The sequence below is a fragment of the Lycorma delicatula genome, chromosome 2 (genome assembly GCF_047948215.1).
Source record: "Lycorma delicatula isolate Av1 chromosome 2, ASM4794821v1, whole genome shotgun sequence".
Classification (NCBI taxonomy): domain Eukaryota; kingdom Metazoa; phylum Arthropoda; class Insecta; order Hemiptera; family Fulgoridae; genus Lycorma; species Lycorma delicatula.
The window spans coordinates 118,932,144-118,950,975 of NC_134456.1; the positions used below are offsets into that span (position 1 = coordinate 118,932,144).

Sequence of the window (18,832 nt, forward strand, 5' to 3'; positions counted from 1 at the left end):
CCTGACCGGGACGCGAACCCGGGACCTCGGAATGAAAGGCCGAAACGCTAGCACTCGCGCCACAGAGGCCGGCTCATTCTGTATCTTGCCGCATTCATATAGGTCGCAATCTGTTAGCCGTCATTTGTGAAGATTGCTTTGAATGAGCCACGCCGCTTCTTTATCTGTTCAGTGTTTACCATTCATCGTATTTGAGGTGGTTACCCCAAGGAAGGGAATCCAGCCTACCTCCGGTGTTTAAGGCTGCGTTCCATATTCGGTTTCGTTCGGCTTCTGCGGGTCCAGTTGAATCTGATAGCTTTTTTAATAAAAGTTTTTTTTTTATTTTTGTCAAAAAACATTTATTTAACGCTCTAATTTTAAAACGCAGTATTTCGACTATTCTCGTGGTTCTGTGTTTGGACTTTAGCCGTTACTCCGCTAGCTGTAATCTTAGAGTAATTGCAAACATCGTTCATCTATATTGGTTTCTTCTTCTTAGACGCTACCTCGCATAGAACTGCTGGTGGAGCGATTCCGCTAAGTTCATACAGTTTTTACACAAGCGTTGGGGGTAGTCATCTTGTTACCATTCGGCCTGATTCTTTCAGGAGTACATTCACTTTATTAGTATTGGCTGATGGCTCCGGACAAGGAATACATATTCTACTGCAGAGTAACAACGGACCAGTACGGGCGTTCTCGGACGGGTGGTTTAGTGCACCATTTGCTGCCTGTTAGCTTGCGAATTATGTTTTTTCATGCCGTAACTTTCGTTTTGGTCGCTTAGCAAAGCCGCTTATAAGTGAATGATCTGTCCAAGATTTCGCCCAGATACTTACGGTGTTCTTAGTATTTCACTTCTGTGCTGCCCCAGCGGATTCTTAGCTGTCGCTTTGACTCACGGTTTCAGAGATAGAAAAAACAGGTTTCTGTTTTTGATGGATATGGCTTCAAATGGTTAGCTCTGTAGTATGTGTCCTCTGTTGTTCAGTTTAGTGTATCCTCGACTTCTTCAAAGATTCTATTTTGGACTGTTAGCCCGAGATCATCTGCATTCATCAAGTGACGATGTATTTTCCTTTTTTCTGGTCGTTGGATGATTGATACTATCCTTGCCATTTGATGTTACTCAGAACCACCAATCTCTCTCATTAACATGTTCATTATGTTTGTGAACTTGTAATCCTTTGTTAGCTCGTACACTTTATATATAAGTATGCAGAATAAACAAACAAATGTTGCTGTGTGATCTATAAATACTACTACGGCAACTTTACGCTTTTCAAGTCCGTTTTCAATGTGCTGCGTCAAGTTCAAGATTTGGGCTGTGCGGAACTGGTTTGATGCGTGCCGAATTAGATGCACATCGATCTTGTCAGCCACGCTGTTATGAACAACTTGTAATGATGACACAACAGGGGGATTGGACGGTAAATTTTGGGTCGTTTGGATCTTTTCCTGGTTTTTTCAGAGTTATGTCATGTGCTTGTTGCCACAATCTGGGTAGGTATTGAAACCTCTTGAAGGTCTATGGCCGAACTATTTGATCTACCCTAGTGGTTTTCCTGGATTTTTTTACTATATGGATTGTGGCACTCATCTCGTCTTTATCAATTGGGATAGCGAAGTTTTTTCTTCGGATACATGACATCTGGTAACTTTCTTCAGCTTCCCTCGGCTTTTCGTCTTACCATTCAGGAGTAATTGGTGAGCAGTTTGATTGGGCGTTACATGTGTGAAGTCGCCTTGTCGACCTTTTTTGACGTTTACTTTCTTCAATAGCTGCTGCCTCACATCTCTCTTTGCAGAGGTCCAGCGTTTCCACCACTTCCTGCTAATCCTTTTGTCTCGATTCGGTTACCAGTTTATTGCCCAATTCTATATTATCCTCGTCGAAGAAATTCTCGTTAAATTTATCGATACATTCCTTGTAGTGTGCCTGTAGGTGTGACTTTATTCCAGGGTATACTTTCTCCTTGCTATTTATGGTATACAATCTTAAGGGATTTTCTTGAGTGCAGCGTTAAGCAAGTCGTAATTTTCTGGCGTAGGCCCCCTACGCCATTACCACCATGCAGAACACCATATGATGATAAACGATGATTAAATTTAAATCACTAAGACATAAGTAAAGCTATTGGACAGTATATGTGCGCTAACAACAAAACTATCATGCAAAAATACATAAACAAACTTCACAAAATAATAATAAGTATATAATTTCTTAAGTTTATAAGGACATGGTGTAACATAATGTTTAAAGAACGATCTATTCGGTCTGGCTACACTTCTTTGTCTTTAGAAAGATCATACATAAAATTAAAACTGTATAAATAAATAACCAATCGTAATATTTTAAGGATATTCCCGACAGTACAGATTAGATAAATTAGTCAAATTGAATAAATTAAAATTCGTGGTTCAACAGAGGGGATCAGTTAAGAGTTTGTATTATAATCACTGATAACGTCTGTAATTGATATCATTTCGAATTGCTCTATGGAATATAATGGGTTGGCTCATCACTGTCAAGAAATATAGATGATTATTCATTCCAACGAAATGACACGACTTGCTCACAATAACTGAGATGCACTTTCCTAACAAACAATAATTCAAACTGAGTGGTTCTCGTTATACAAAATGACACGATCGTGTTGGTATCGCTCACTGATATTGCGCAAAATTATGATTAGAAATTCAATTATAACGATAAGTTATAAACGATAAGTTATGAAAATAATCATACAATAGCAAATATATAAAAATATAGATTCAAAAATAATATCTGATGCTTTTTGTCCTCTGCGACATCGAATTTACGTATAAATATTTTGCATTTATTTTTTGCAAGTGGATTGACTTTTACATTACAGGGAGACAGGAATTCTAAACACACTTTAAATTTCGTATTACCTGTCCTTTTAGGAGAAATCTAATGTATTTTGTTTTTTTGTTTTTTTTTGTCTTCAGTCATTTGACTGGTTTGATGCAGCTCTCCAAGATTCTCTATCTAGTGCTAGTCGTTTCATTTCAGTATACCCTCTACATCCTACATCCCTAAAAATTTGTTTTACATATTCCAAACGTGGCCTGCCTGCACAATTTTTTCCTTCTACCTGTCCTTCCAATATTAAAGCGACTATTCCAGGATGCCTTAGTATGTGGCCTATAAGTCTGTCTCTTCTTTTAACTATATTTTTCCAAATGTTTTTTCTTTTACTATTTGCCGCAATACCTCTTCATTTGTCACTTTATCCACCCATCTGATTTTTAACATTCTCCTATAGCACCACATTTCAAAAGCTTCTAATCTTTTCTTCTCAGATACTCCGATTGTCCAAGTTTCACTTCCATATAAAGCGATGCTCCAAACATATACTTTTCAAAAAAGATTTCAAAAATCTTTTCCTGACATTTAAATTAATTTTTGATGCAAACAAATTATATTTCTTACTGAAGGCTCGTTTAGCTTGTGCTATTCGGCATTTTATATCGCTCCTGTTTCGTCCATCTTTAGTAATTCTACTTCCCAAATAACAAAATTCTTCTACCTCCATAATCTTTTCTCCTCCTATTTTCACATTCAGTGTATTTTGTTAACAAAACTGTAAAATTTGTTCACCAGTGAAATAACGTATTTATGACAGAATTTGTGATTTAACCCACATTTATTAAATAGAATACGCGTATTTCAAAATCTTTATATTTCAAAAATTTCAAAATAAACCAAAAGCTACTATGGCAGCAGATATATGCAATATTTCCGTTATTGTTGCCAACAGTAATGAAATACTTTTAATACTTTTGTGATGTCGTGGTTGCCGAGAATTTCAAATAACAATTGAAGAAAATTTTAACTTAAACATACCTTTGAAACGAGAGTGAATGTTTTCGTTTAATAATCCAATGACAGTGTTCTTATAGATATATGAAATTAAATATGTTGATCCTTTTGGAATTAATTTAATTTCTTAGGAAATCAAAAAATAAGATTATTGAAAAAAATATTTCCGCCGGGTTTGTCTCTTATGATAAAACCCTTTTAACAAAAGTTAGACGTCAGTTTAAAGTTAATCAGATAAAAATTGATATCGTATGGACACTTTTAGGGAACCTCCCCTCCTCTCATTATGATTAATAATTCCTCTCGAAGGCCACCAAAAAACAGAAATAATTCATTCTTCAAAAAAGTATGACAAACTGGTGGTGAGTGGAAAAACATCGGCAAGGAAATATTAGAAATATTCTGCTAGTATGAATCTAAGATATTACATCTTAATATTCCTGACTTTAAAAATATGAGTTCTACAACTGATTTGTTTATTCTACTTCAAATAAAATTAACAATTTTTTTCTTTCATTACATATTTTAGAAAATTCTCTCAAAGTGTTATTTTAAAGTTTCAACAAATTTCTCTGAATATTTTTTTCTAAGCTATTTCAAATAAAACACTTTTTAGAAAAAAATAAAAATATTTTTTTTTAAAATTGATCAAAAAAGATAAAATAAAAGTTAATCTTTTTCTTATTTTCTCAAACTAAGGTTTGACACGAGTAACTATAAGAAAATTAATGAAATATGAGCCTAATATTATGTCTTTAATTGGATGTAATTATATGTGAATTAGAAGAGAATTTACATAAAACGTAAAATTAATATTACTGATTTAAAAACTTTTCTTTTACATTAGTTTTAGCACAAAAGTTCTATTTATTTATTCAGGGTACTGTAATATAGACGTAAATTTTATTAGAGAATATGAAAATTTTGTTTTATAATTATCTAATATTTGTAATTATTTATAAATGTTTGAATATTAATGATAATAAATGCAAAAATTTTCAAATTATTGAAAATTGTCTTTTATTAATTACAAAATACGTATCGAGTATGTACGTAGCAGGAGTTTATACAAAGTTTTAATGTTATTTTGCAATGTAAAAGAATCTTAAGAGCATTTTAACTTACGTTGATAGTTGTTTTAAAAGTTATCTTTAGTCGACTTAATGTGGTTTTAAATTACTTTTCTTACTTGCAAAGAAAAGTCGCGTAAAATTACCGCATTTAGAAAAAACAACTCCTATGCGTAAAGTATTTTAATTTTTTCCCGTTTTAAAACGTATTATTATGTTTTATTATGATTATAATATGTTTTAGCTATTAAAGTAATTAAATTTAATTATTTTAAATTATTAATTCCAAAAAAGTAATAAATCTAAAAGGTATTTAAATTCATATATATTGATATATACATATATTTCTTGAATACATTAAAATATTATAATAAATATAAAAAAATTAGTAAATCTAATTATAAGTTTTAACGTTATAAGACTCATATTAAAGTCAATAAGTACCATAGTGTTCTAAATTACAATTTAAACATGACAAAAATCTTTTAAAAATTGAAATTAATACAAAAAAAAACAACAAAAAAATAAAAATCTCACAGAGGTATTCGTATGGGTCCCGGGCCATTGCGGCATACTCGGGAACGAACGTGGTTATGAGGCTGCTAAGAAAGTGGCAACAAATGGCCTTCGATTAGGATTAACATGTGAGAGTGATTTCATAAAAACAATCCGTGTTAAACTACGTTCTGAGTGTAAAGTTCTGGCTGCTAAGTCCTCCCGCGGTCTTACATAGCATCCGGGATAACGTGTTCAAGAAACCTTTTAACACAAGCAATAGAAGCTATAGAAGTCATCCTAACTCGGCTGAGGATTGCACACACAAAACTAACCCACGCCCATAAATTTGATTCTGCTCAGCATAACTGTGAGGCGTGCAATGTAAAATTGTCCGTAAACCACTTGCTCATAAATTGCCCAATGTTCGGGTCTATTCGACAACAATTATACTGGGCTCAGATGTGAAGTATTTACTAAACCAGAAGGAATACATAAAAAGATTGTTACGGTTTCTCTCGGATAGTGGGATGGAGAACTTAATTTAGCGGTTTTGCTTATGCGGATCCCTTATTCACTGTATGCGCAGCGAAAATCGACTAGTGGTGATTTTCCAATATTTATTAACAATTAATTATTCTTGTTCTAGTTTGTGTTAATTTTTTGATGTTTGTGGTTTATTGTGTTTGGTGTTTATTGTTTAATTATTTATGATCATGTAGTTATGTTTAAGTCGCTAATGACTACATTCTAGTCGTTGATGCGATTATAAATAAACGAAAATAAATTTAACAAAATAAAAATCACCTTTAAATCATCAATCACTCAAAAATCTTCCATAAAAAATAAGTATACGACTACATTAACTTTTAGGATTGTCACAGTTGTTGAATATTCTCTTAGTTAAGAATCGAAAAGTTCTTTAGGGCTAACTATTCAAGTAAGATCACAGAATTATTCCTTTAAATCTATTTTATTTTCCTAATTTAAAATTATTAATTCATAAATTATATAGATTTTTTACGGTTACATTTGTTAAATAAATTTGTCTCTTAATATGGTTGTACGATTTTATTTTAAAATGAAACCGTTAAAATAAACATAAAACTTACAATTTTAGTTATTATTTATTATTAGTTTATAAATATATTTTTTTGAAAATTCAAACTACATAAAATTTTTAAATATTAAAAAAAACACTTTATTAAATGAATAAAAATATAATATTAGAAATATTTTATCACAGAAAAAAAAAAATTAATTGAAATGCAAACTCTTTTTAATAAATTCCATTTTAAACAAAATTGAAAGTAGGTGTTATAAGAATTATTAGATTGAAAATGTTAAATTAAATTTTATTAAATTACAATTCAAATGAATTTAGTAATATTTTTTTTTCTAATACGCAACTTTAAAATTAACTTGATTGTGAGAAATATCCTAAAATAAAAAATCCTGAATAACATGAAAAATGTGTTTTAGAAAGCTAAGGTATTTAAGAGTGGAATAAAAGAAAATCAATGTGTAATTAATTTTTCCAAATAAATCTATGTTGAGATATTTCTAAAATACCTAAAATGAATAAATGCTAATATTACTACTCATTTGGTGAAAATCTTTATTTTTTTAAATTTTTATTGATATATTACAAAATATTTTGCTGTTCAACGGTTAATTCATTTATTGTTTTAAATAATAAAACTAAAGAATGCAAGTTATTAATAACTATTTTTGTTTCATAAGTCTATATTATAAAAGTGTACAGATTTAATAAGTGTAAATCATAATAAGTGTTTTTGGTGTAGATTATTTTTTTTTTTTTATTTAAACGATGAAAAACCTATTTATTTCCAGAAAAACTGTTGAGAAATATAACAGAAGCGTCTTGGTTTGCGAAAATCACTGAAATACACGATTATCTTGGATTGCCAACATTTGAGAGGATATACGACGATTCGCTACAAGATACAAAAGGAAACTGAATAAACATATGAACTGGCTCGCGGTTAATCTCCTGGATAACAGCGAGGACGCTAAGTGCCTAAAGCGACTGCATATATTAGATCTGTAAGTTCTCCAAAATTTGAGGTAAGTCTACTACCCTAGGGCGTTGTGTACCGTCAAAATTTTTCGTTTCGTTTCGTCATTCACTTTTGTTGGTGCTTTGATTTGTTTCACTGTTTGTTTGTTAATTAATTCTGTGTGATTAAGATTATTTTTTGGTATTTTCTTTATTTTTTATGTTCTGAACTTAACCAATATTCCTTGGACTCATCTTTTTTGTATTATTTATCTTTTATTTTATATTTACATATACTGTTTAAGATTTGTATACATATGCTATAGTTCTTTGAGGGAGTTCAATGGAAACCCCTCTCTGCATGTCACTTTCTGTTTTTTTTTTTTTGTATTCATATATACTTATAGTTTCCGTAAATTGGAACCGATTTTAAATTGAATACTGCGACAAAAAAAAATTATTTTTTTTTATATTTAATAACTATTATTAAATATGATCATTCAATAGAATTTATGTCAGACCTTACACATATCCGAATATTTTGCTTTTAATTAACATAGAATGTTTTATTATTTATGAAAAAATTTGGAATTGAAGAAAAGTAATTTTTAGATATTTAACAATGCAGAAGATTGTTTTATTTGATATTTTTTCTTTTACTGTTTAGCCTAGGGAACCACCGTAAAGTATTACTTCGAGGATGAATGAGGATGATATGTATGAATGTAAGTGTAGTCTTGTATAGTAACAGGTCGACTATTTCTGAGATATGTGGTTAATTGAAATCAACCACCACTGGTATCCACGACCTAGTATTCAAATCTGTATAAAAGCAACTGCTTTTACTACAATTTGAACCTTAGAACTCTGGACTTCGGAAACAGGTAATTTGTGATGGCGAACGCACTACCAGACCAATCCGGTGGGTTTTTGATTGATATTAGGTTATAATATGACCCCACATCTCAAGTATGATGTACCCAAGACTGTGCAAGACTAAACTTCATTCACATTCATACATATCATTCTCATTCATCCTTTGAAATAATACCTTACGGTGGTTCCAGAGACTAAAAAACAGAAATAAAAGAAAGATAAAACGGTTATAAGTAGTTGACAGATGTGTATGTCATGTCCAGATCTTTTAATAATGATTTACGTAATATTTTCTCAGTTCATTATTAATCTTTAATAAAATTAAAGATTATAAAGAAATTATAAATTTACTTTTAAAATGTAAAATAATATTAAAACTATTATTTTTCTTAAAGGGTGGATTATAATGTTATAATTTACAGGTAATGAATTTTACATTTTCGAGGCGGAAGTAATATGTTATATGACTATTATGCTACTAAGAAAAAGATTCAAAATTCACTCTACTTTCTTGACTAGTATATTACAATTTATTAGTTTTACCCTGCGTTTATTGGTAATTCCTAATTAACATAAATTATTTCCCTTAAATAAATTTGGATAAAAATAAGTTATAGTCTTTAATAATAAAACTCAAGATAATTTTAAAATATTCAAAATGGATATATAAAAAAAACATTTAAGAAGTTATTCTGATTAAATGGACTAAACTTTACAGTTAACGAATAGGAATTTAAAATAATCTATAGCCTATTTCTTTTAACAGCAGTGTGAGTGATTGTCCTCCAAATTTACCGAAACTGATCATGATCAACTGATAAAGTTATTTTAACTTTTTATTCTTTTATTTATGATTTTTACTATAACAATTACTGAGATTTGATAAAATAATTAAGAACTTATAAAAAGTTTTATTTCATACGCAAAACCTTTATTAAATTTATATTTTTAAATATCTTTTTTAAACTTTAAATTCAGAAGTAGATAAGGAACTTTATTTATTTATTTTATTCTGGAGAAGTTTTTTTAACGATCTAATTAACTACATTTAAACTTGGTAAATCTAATTCCTTTATTAATGAGAATCCGTTATTTTAAGTGTAAGAGGCATCTTATAAAAAATAAATTTAAATTAATCTTTTTAAAAAAGGAAATTTTAAATACACTTTAATTTAGAATCCTGTTTTATTTTTCTTATAACCGCTTTTAATTTCTATCATCAGACTGCATAACTTTAGTATTGCCATAGAATAATTTTATTAATTATGCTAACATATCATAGTATTTAGGATAGGTAAACAGTAACACGAAGCAATTATCTGTATTATAAATAATTAATTGTGAGACTGGCAATTTTTTTTTAATATATGGTTGACTAACATAGGTTGAACACAGGTTTAAAGTTGTCATTTTTTTTATTTTTAATGTACTTTATCCACTTTAAAAGTGGAAAAATATACATTTTTTTTTTCTTATTTTTGTTCCTTATTCAAGTTTTTTTATTTTTACATTTTAGCTAAAAATTTAATTTTTCAAATTGTACTACATTTTTTAAAGCGATTTGAGTATAGGGCTTATTATATTAATTCAATCTTTATGTACTTGTTTATTTATATTTAAGCTTTATCACTAAATTTTCCAGATTTTGATGATTAATTTTTTTTTATAAGTTTTTTAAAAATAATTTTTTATAACTTTACAAACTTTATCCAGATAACTTTTAAATTAAAATATATATCATTTATATATATATATATATATAATAGATTGAAAGATTAATTTTATTTATTTTCATAATTTGATTTTTTTTTTTACACGCTTAATTCTGCATTTTTTTGCGTAATGATACATAATATATCATTTTGATTTTCTAGAGATTATTAAAATAGATAAATAAAAATAATATGAAAAACATATAGTAAAAAAAATAAGACCATACAGCTTTAGTTCATCTCCGTAGCAATTATTTAATCGTTCGTTTTTCATAGCTATTTATTTCAAGATGAAGGTTTGTCGCGTTTATATTTTTTGTAAAAAAGTATTTGTATGCGGGTAGAAATTTAAGAAAAATCTATTTATAATGGAAATAAAAATGAAAATGTAAATTTAAAAAATAACTTTTTGAACCCAGTTCCAAATTAAGTATTAGTAAGTTTTGATAGTTATTTTTAATCTGGTATCGAGAAGTCAAAATTTAAAGTCCCATAAAAATGTATTAATTTTTAAAGCGCCTTTATTAAATCGGTTTTAATGTGTTTTTTTAATGCCTCTTTATAATTAGTCAGTGTTTTTTTTTTTTTAAATGAAATGCAAATTTATTTTATGTTTTTACAATAATATCGTTATAACCTACATTTAGTTTTAACAATTGAAAAGAAAAATAAATAACGAAATTCTTACCTGAGAAATATAGAGCAACTTGAAACAGAAATGAAACAACAGATTGATATAGAGGCATCTCTTCTTTCAGTTAATGATAATTACAATTGGCAGTATAGCACGTGTACATCAAGAGCCACTTTCAAACATTCTGAAAATAGATGACATAAGTTTATTTTCATTTTATGATATAATAATATAAATAGTAATAATAATAATCGAATTACAGCAGACGATAATAAAACTTGTGATGATTTAAATATACTTTTTCATGTAATAAACGGACATACATGTACAATACTTTCACATTTTATTTCTCTTAAAAAAAAACAAAAAATCATTAGTATTATGTGAACGAAGAAATATCAAGGGAATTTAATTAGCCATAATTAAAATGAAAATGTTATTACATTAAAATACGAGTATATACCGCTACAATTACAATATCATTTATAAATACTTAACAGTAATTAATTTTAATTACTAGTACTTAAATTAATTAACACCCTTATGATGGTAATATTCAGATCATATTTCAGATGCATTAGGTCATAAATTATGAATCGGTTTTGGAATATATTTATTTATTACATCTTATTTATTTATTACACCTTAAGTTGTATGTTGTAATTTTTGTATTTGATCATTTACTGTATAATTTTATTTTGAGTTATCTCAACTTGTAAACAGTTATATTTTACTTTTTTTTTTATAAAAAAATAGAATAATTTTCATTTATATTATTTTGTAAAATAACGTACAGAGTACATAGACATTTAAAATATACATATTTATTTATAATTAAATTTTTTTAAAGAAAACTGTTATACATGAATTTGGTTTTAAAAAAAATTTATCAATAATGTTAGAATTATCCGCTAAAATATTTGCTCTCTTTTTATAAAAAAAAAATATATATGCATAACATAACGAAATGAATTTTAAATTTTAATTAACTTTTATGTAGCTTTTAAAAAGGTAATTTTTATTAAAAAAATATTAAAATAATAATTTTCTTATTTATTTACTTGATTAATATGCATATATTCTTTCAATTATTGAAAAAACCTTTAATCTCGATTTTAAAACGATTTTAATCGAGTTCAATGATATGAATTTTTTATTGCTTTTCAGTATACCAAACTATATTTTCTTTTATTGTGATTATCGGAAAATTTCATGATTTTTATATTCATAAGTATTTTCAGTCACTATTACTAAAATCAAATAATGAAGAAAATCAGTTAACTAATAGTAAGTTTATAAATAAGTAATAATCCGTTTAGTTAACATAGCCTCCATTATGTAATTGTAATTTTAATTTTACTTGAAATAAATAAATTTGTAGTGTTTACAGATTTCATACAAAACTGAAAACAGTTAGTTGAATACATTTGTAATAGATTTAAAGACATGTACTTAAAAAGTATTATATATTATTTGAAATTCACAAAAAGGTTTACGATGTTAAAATATCATGTAATTTTTGTATGAATATCGAGTTGAGATAATAATTATACTTTTGAGAAGTGGAAAAACGTATTCATTAGAAACAATCCGATTACACGTTGCATATAGTTAAGCTAACGATACATTTGCTTTTAGACCAGTATGAATCTATTATTATTTAAAACAAAGTAAGTATGCATATATATAATATATATTCAAATAACCTACCACAATATTTATTTTATTTCAGAAAATTAATATGTAACATTTTAAAAATTACATGTGAAGTTTTTTAGTTAGGTATTTATTAATAATTTTTACTGATCAACATTTTAATATCAAAGTTTTATATCTAAAAATAAATTATCCAATTTATTATTTTATTAAAAATTTAATTTAAGTAGTAAAAGGTAAATACTTCAAAAGGGTGGTTAAATGAATTGCTTTTAAATTCCTAAATTAAATTTTTCTTTCATCATTTACCTAATTTAAAATATCTAGTTTCAAAAAATGTTTAAAATAGAGTTATTTAAAATATCATCTATATAAGTTATCTTTTTTTATTTAAATCTTTAATATGCGTTGGTTTAAAAATCTTTAAATAAAAATTTAATTTTCAGTAACTTTCAGTAACTTTTCGATCCTAAAATCTTTATAAATTTATCTATAAGACAGATCATATAAAGATGTATCTTTTTTTTCTTTTGAGTTACTTAGGGCGATAATTATATGTAAACGATCTTTTTAATTTTCCATTTTTGTTAAAACGAAATTTCTGTTTTATGGTAAATCTAAGCTAGCTATTTAGTTTTATCTGTAACTTTTTTTATCAGTTACATTTACTTATAATTAAGATACAATTATGAGAATATGTATGTCTAAAGAAATGCCTCTTAATTTAAGTTTTTCGGTACACTAATTACATCAAATTTTTTTGAATTTATTTTAAAGAATTTAAGTAAAATTTTATTTTTTATAAAATTCCATCTCTGCGATAAATGAATATTCAAAATAATGGATTTTAATACCGATTTAACTGTGCCCATTTTAAGATAAATTTTTATCGTTTCAAGTGATAATTATTTGAAAAATTATAAAAACGGATAAGATCGTATTTTTATTACATTATTTTTAAAATAATTTCTTTCAAAGGAAATCATTTTTTCTATAAAATTTTAATGTACTAAAGGTGGTTATAACTATTACTCTGAAATAACTTTTTTTAACTTTTTTTTGGGGGGGCTTGTACTTGTCTGAATAACGTATTATTCATTTCCTTCACCGTTAAATTATTATTTTCTATTTACCAATTACTGCAGAGTTTAAGATATATTGAACAAAATTATCGAAATATATTAAAAAAAATTTTTAGGGTAATTTCAGTAATACATTATTAATCAAAATAGCTATTAAAAGCTACAAATTTATTTAACCGATTTAATGTTAAGAAATAATTTCGTATGAAAGAACAACCGATGTTGCAGTTTAACTATGTATGTTTTCGTAGTAAAACTTCCAGCTTTCCGTTATTTTTATCTTTTAAATCAATATGATTTTAACAAACTTATTAACAATATTAAATAAATGAAATGGGATACCGTAATCTGATTGAAATAACTGATATATTTTTTTAGGAAAGAAAATCTATAAATAACAGCCTACACCAAATATTCTACTTATTCAACATACAAATTACGCACTGACTACTTCGATAAAAATATATTAAGGGGTTTTATACAAAATTAATACATGTGCAGCTAAAAATGAAATAATTATAAACGTGCTATTAAAAAAATAAAGCAGTGATCAATTAATGCGTTACTTTTAATGTGCTGAAAAGATAAAAAATAATTTCTGAAAATTCTATGTCTGAGTACTACTTACAGAGGGACGGGTTAAAATTTTCAACTCTGATCGAATCGTTAATTAGTTATTATAAAACACGCACGGATTCGCCTATAAAAATAATCTGGAGTTATTTTAAACAATGGTATTAAAACTTATTTCACTAAAAATAAAACGGATATGCTTTCCTAAACAGGCTGATATGAAACGAACTTCTTACGTTATGTAATTCAAGGGGCATGAAACTAACCCCTACCAACCTTTTGGCGTCCGCACGCCGAATGAGATGGATACCAACGCGGCGTGCATTTTGTCGGTGTAGGGGGAGAGCAGACGCTCTTCGGTAGAGGGGAAGAGGCGCGTGCGCGTCATCATCACTCGTGTTTACGTAGAATATAGGCAATTAGACATTGATTAATAAGATTAGATTTAAGTGTTTATACACTCCGCACTCGAAATTGTCGCCGCTAACGGAAATTAATTTTTCACTTCCTTCAAGTCATCATTTTAGTGAAATATAATAAAAAAAAAGTATTTTATCGTATTAATGAAACCTCATCTAAAACGAAAAATATATGAATGTAAATGAAGTCATCCGTTGTTTTATTTTAGGGGAAAAAGCATCGTTTTATTTAAAGACTTTGTTCAGATAGAAATTAAGACCGATTATGAAGCGGTCTTAACAAAAAACAAGACAGAATGTAACATTTTTAATGTTGATTTCTCTACTTAACAAAACAAAAAGAAAAGTTGTAAAATTATATTTGAAGAAAACGTGGAAAATCTTCTTCTTTTTCTTCTTTATTAGCTTTATTCAGTCCCTCCAGGACTATTGTATATTTTTTCCACTTCTTGCCTCCGCTTTACGGATCCACTTCCACAAGCTAGTTGTTTTACACCAATCCTCAAACGCCTTTGTGGTCTTATTTTTTCATTATTGCAAAACTTTTTTTTCTTTTATCTACTTGCCTCCTTCCTGTTCCCCCATGTAATTCACCACCAATCCAATTGTTTAACTACATGATTCATTGCGTTCATAATTCTTTTTATTGTTCATTCAGAAAAGAAAAATCTCAAGCAAAATCGGTTCCAAAGCTTTCTGCATTTTTTAAAATGAATCGATACCCCACACACTTGCACGCGCGCGCGCGCTCCTATACAGTGATTAATTGAGCAGTTAAAATATATGTGATAAATTTTATTGCTACTAAGAACCATGTACAATGATCAACACTATCAAATGATTTATTTGCAGTTTACAATTATTGAAAATTAAAAAAATATATGACGTAAAAGTAGTAAAAGAATTAATTATTCACTAATAATCAGATTTAATTATTACATTTTACTGAAAAATAAAAAAATAATTGATAAAACTATTACAACTCGTAATATTTACTGTTTTTTTTTTTTTGACAAAGTACGTTTCCTTGCATTATGGCCCGGAAATATTACAAAAAGATAAACATGACTATTGACTATAATGAATAAGAACTGTAAACAAAATTTAATTTCTGTATTGAATTGAACGAATATATCTATATTTAAAACTCCATCTAATTGAATGGTCCTCTGTTCTTCGTCGCCTTTTGATTCATACATACAAAAATAGTTTATTTGATTTATTAATTTATAACAAAGTGAAGACATTTTTATTTATGTTGAGCATTTAAAAAAATACGAAATAAAAATTCAGTTAACCGCGTCATAATTACTTTTAAAAAAAAATGTAATTTTTATATCTTTTTTAGGATTTTTTTCGAAATAATCATCATGGAGAAATAACGTAATTTTATATAATTATTATTAAGCATCTAAGATATTATTTGGGTTTAATTTTTTTTTAAATTTAATTGATTTTAAAATTAATTATTCTGTAAAGAAAGAATAATGTGTGTCTGCGGAATGATGTACACAGAAATCTTAATTATATATCAGTGAAGGATTGACACTCTTATAAATAGGTCGGTAAAATAACTGAAAACTCCTCAGTAACGTGGAAAATTTATTTTGAAGACATTAATAGAGATTAAAATTAAAAAGCTAACCAGAAGTTTAACAACGAGGTTGAGTATATAGAAAATTTTACATATTTCTGAAAAATATTTTTTTTAAACTTTGCTTTTTTTATTAAAGTTTATCCGTTCAAAAATTCATAATTTTTTTGTGTGATTCATAACTGAAAAATAATTTAAAAGAGAGTAATTTTTTAATATCACATTAGATTTTTGTTTAGAGAATTATTTCTAAAAACCGTATAAAGTACTTTTGATTACAAATGAAACTTATCATTAATTTCTTTTAATAATCTCTTTTTTTTAGCTGTTTCAGTGTTCAGCAGCACAGTAAGAATAAGAAATTAATGCTTATGCAAAATGGTGTTGCGAATAATGCTCTTTTTTGTGCAGTATTCTACTATTTATGTATTCTTTTTTTTCTGAATTTTTACGGGCATCGACTGCTAGGGTCATTAGCCCTCGTCACATTCTTTAAAAGAAATTAGTATCACCATCAGGATCGTCATATGTAAGGGTGTAAAGGGCCCTTACATTTTATTTAAAAGCACAACCAACATAAAAAAAAACGGCGACAAGAACCGCCGTGAAGCAGTATATTAGTTGCGCCAGGATGCCGTGGCAGTTGACTCCTTATAAACAGGCAACAGGCATCCATTGCGCTTACCCATAGCCTCGCGCCCTCAGTTTACCCTTGAGGGTCTTCCATGCCATCATTGGACACACCCCGACTCACTGCTCTTGAATGCAGACGAGCCAGGATGGCCTAGGCAAGAGGGCTACCTCCCATCACTACACGTGCCACGCTTCCAGACTCCCATATACATAATGAATTCCACTTAGAGATTCTTTAACACAGCTTTAAACATTTTTCAACTTTTACAGACTTCTAAGAAGTCCACTGGCGTGTAAAAATGCAACTTTTCTTCATTTCCATTATCCAGATCAGCAGTAATGTCACTTCTTAGACGGAACCTCTTTCTGAGGTCCTCATATATATTGTACACTCTTCTATTATATGCTTAATTGTAAGTGTTTTATTGCAAACACCGCACATCGGTCCCTCCTCGCCGGTTAACAAATATGAATTTGTCAATCGCGTGTGATCGATTTTAAGTCTGGTCACAGCTACTTGTTCACGGCGAGTCAACTTAAAGTCGCTTTTTCATTTATATGGAGAAGTTTTCAGTGAGTTTAATTTTGTATTTAAACTCCTCCAATCAGTATTCCATTTGTTTCTTACTATGTTCGTTAGACGGTTTTTAACATCTGCCACTCTTACAGGAAATGCATCCAAATCATGCAGACTGTTGCCTTTCTGGCAGCTTCGTCTGCGCTTTCATTACCTGTAATACCAGCATGCCCTGGAGTCCATACAAATACGCATCGCTGTCCTCGTTGGTTTAGAACATACAAAATGGAAAGGATGTTTGAAATTAGGACATCCTTAATGTTTTTGTTCCGAATTGCAACAAGTGCACTTAGAGAATCGGAACATATTAGCACTCTCTCGTCGCAATAGTGTTCTGTGTAGCGAAGAGCTTGCTGAATGGCAGTAAGTTCTGCCGTATAAACACTGGCCATATCTGGCAGTTTCCAAAAAAGGGCTTCTCCATTTACATATATGAAGCATCCAACACCATGTTCGGTTTTAGAACCGTCAGTATTAATTCTAATATATTCTTCATAACTACTGACGGTTGCCAAAAATTCCTGTTGGATGATCACTGCTGGTTTCTTTTTTATTTCTCCCTGAGAGAGATCCAACCTTGTATTTACCGCTGGCAAAAGCCATGGCGGTATTTTTCTTGTGGAAATTGCTAGAGTCTCCGGAATAGCAATTTTTTTTTTCTTAATTTGTGGTACCTAATTATGTATTCTTAATTTATGTATTCTTAAAATTGTTTCATACTCCTCTTTAATAATTAATCGTTTTTAACATTTAGCTACTCTTAGTATTTTTTTCTTCCGCAATGTTTAATTTACAATTTACTGGAACCATAAGTAAATCTTAATACAAAGAAATCACTTGCAGAGAGAGATTATTAAAATCGATCAAATAAGCATATGTACATGTATAACAGTTATTAATTATTATTATAGTTTAAAAATAGTAATCTGTAAGTTTCGTTTTACAAAAATATAGTGTCGATTAATTTCTCAGAATGATTTACTTATGATATATTATTATTTGTCTATAATGAATATCATAAATGAGAACAGTATTTTAGAATTGTGGATCCAGAAAACCTTCTGTTGAGCTTATAATAGTTGCTATATAATGAAACTAGTAATTTTAGGTAATTGTATCGTACTAAATATAAATAGACGTAACGCAAATAGGAACTCGTATTACATGAGATACCCTGCCACATAGTGTTGCAGAGAGTAGCGCATACCCAGTACGCTCTGCTCTGACCACAACTTGTTTATTATTAAGTGATTGAGTGACTGCTTCATTGCGGTTTATAATATATTGCTTTAAACTGACTTGTCTCTTGTTTAAATGTTAAATATACTAAATAATACCTCTAGTAGACGAAATTATCATGTATAATGAATTAATTTTAAATAACTGTAATCTTTGTTGAACAGTTTTTTCTCATTTTGTCTACCCTTCACCAAAACTTTTAAATTTAACTACGCGTAAATAAATATTGATATCGCATAATTTTCCTTCATGTACACGTAATTTTATTTCTCCAAGCATTACAGTTATTATCGGTAAAAAATTTCCTTTCAAGATTTTTTTTTTTTATTTCTTTGCACCTTGAGAATTCAGAAACGCTAAATGGTTGGATATAATTTTTTTAAGAATGAATGTATTACCTACTAAACATAGTTTTCTGATAAC

The 18,832-nt window shown here is 28.3% G+C and overlaps 1 protein-coding gene across 1 annotated transcript in view; it reads right to left on the reverse strand.

Annotated features, from left to right (window-relative positions):
- The window catches only part of CARPB (Carbonic anhydrase-related protein B), a 512,938-nt gene extending 498,695 nt beyond the window's left edge, over positions 1–14,243 (reverse strand). Inside the window, exons 1-2 of the mRNA XM_075357939.1 lie at positions 14,003–14,243; positions 10,691–10,820 (exon numbers count right to left, since the gene is read on the reverse strand). Of these exons, the coding sequence (XP_075214054.1) occupies positions 10,691–10,748 (58 nt within the window). The 5' untranslated portion in view covers positions 10,749–10,820; positions 14,003–14,243. The remainder of the gene's footprint in view (positions 1–10,690; positions 10,821–14,002) is intronic.
- Positions 14,244–18,832: the final 4,589 nt, after the last annotated feature.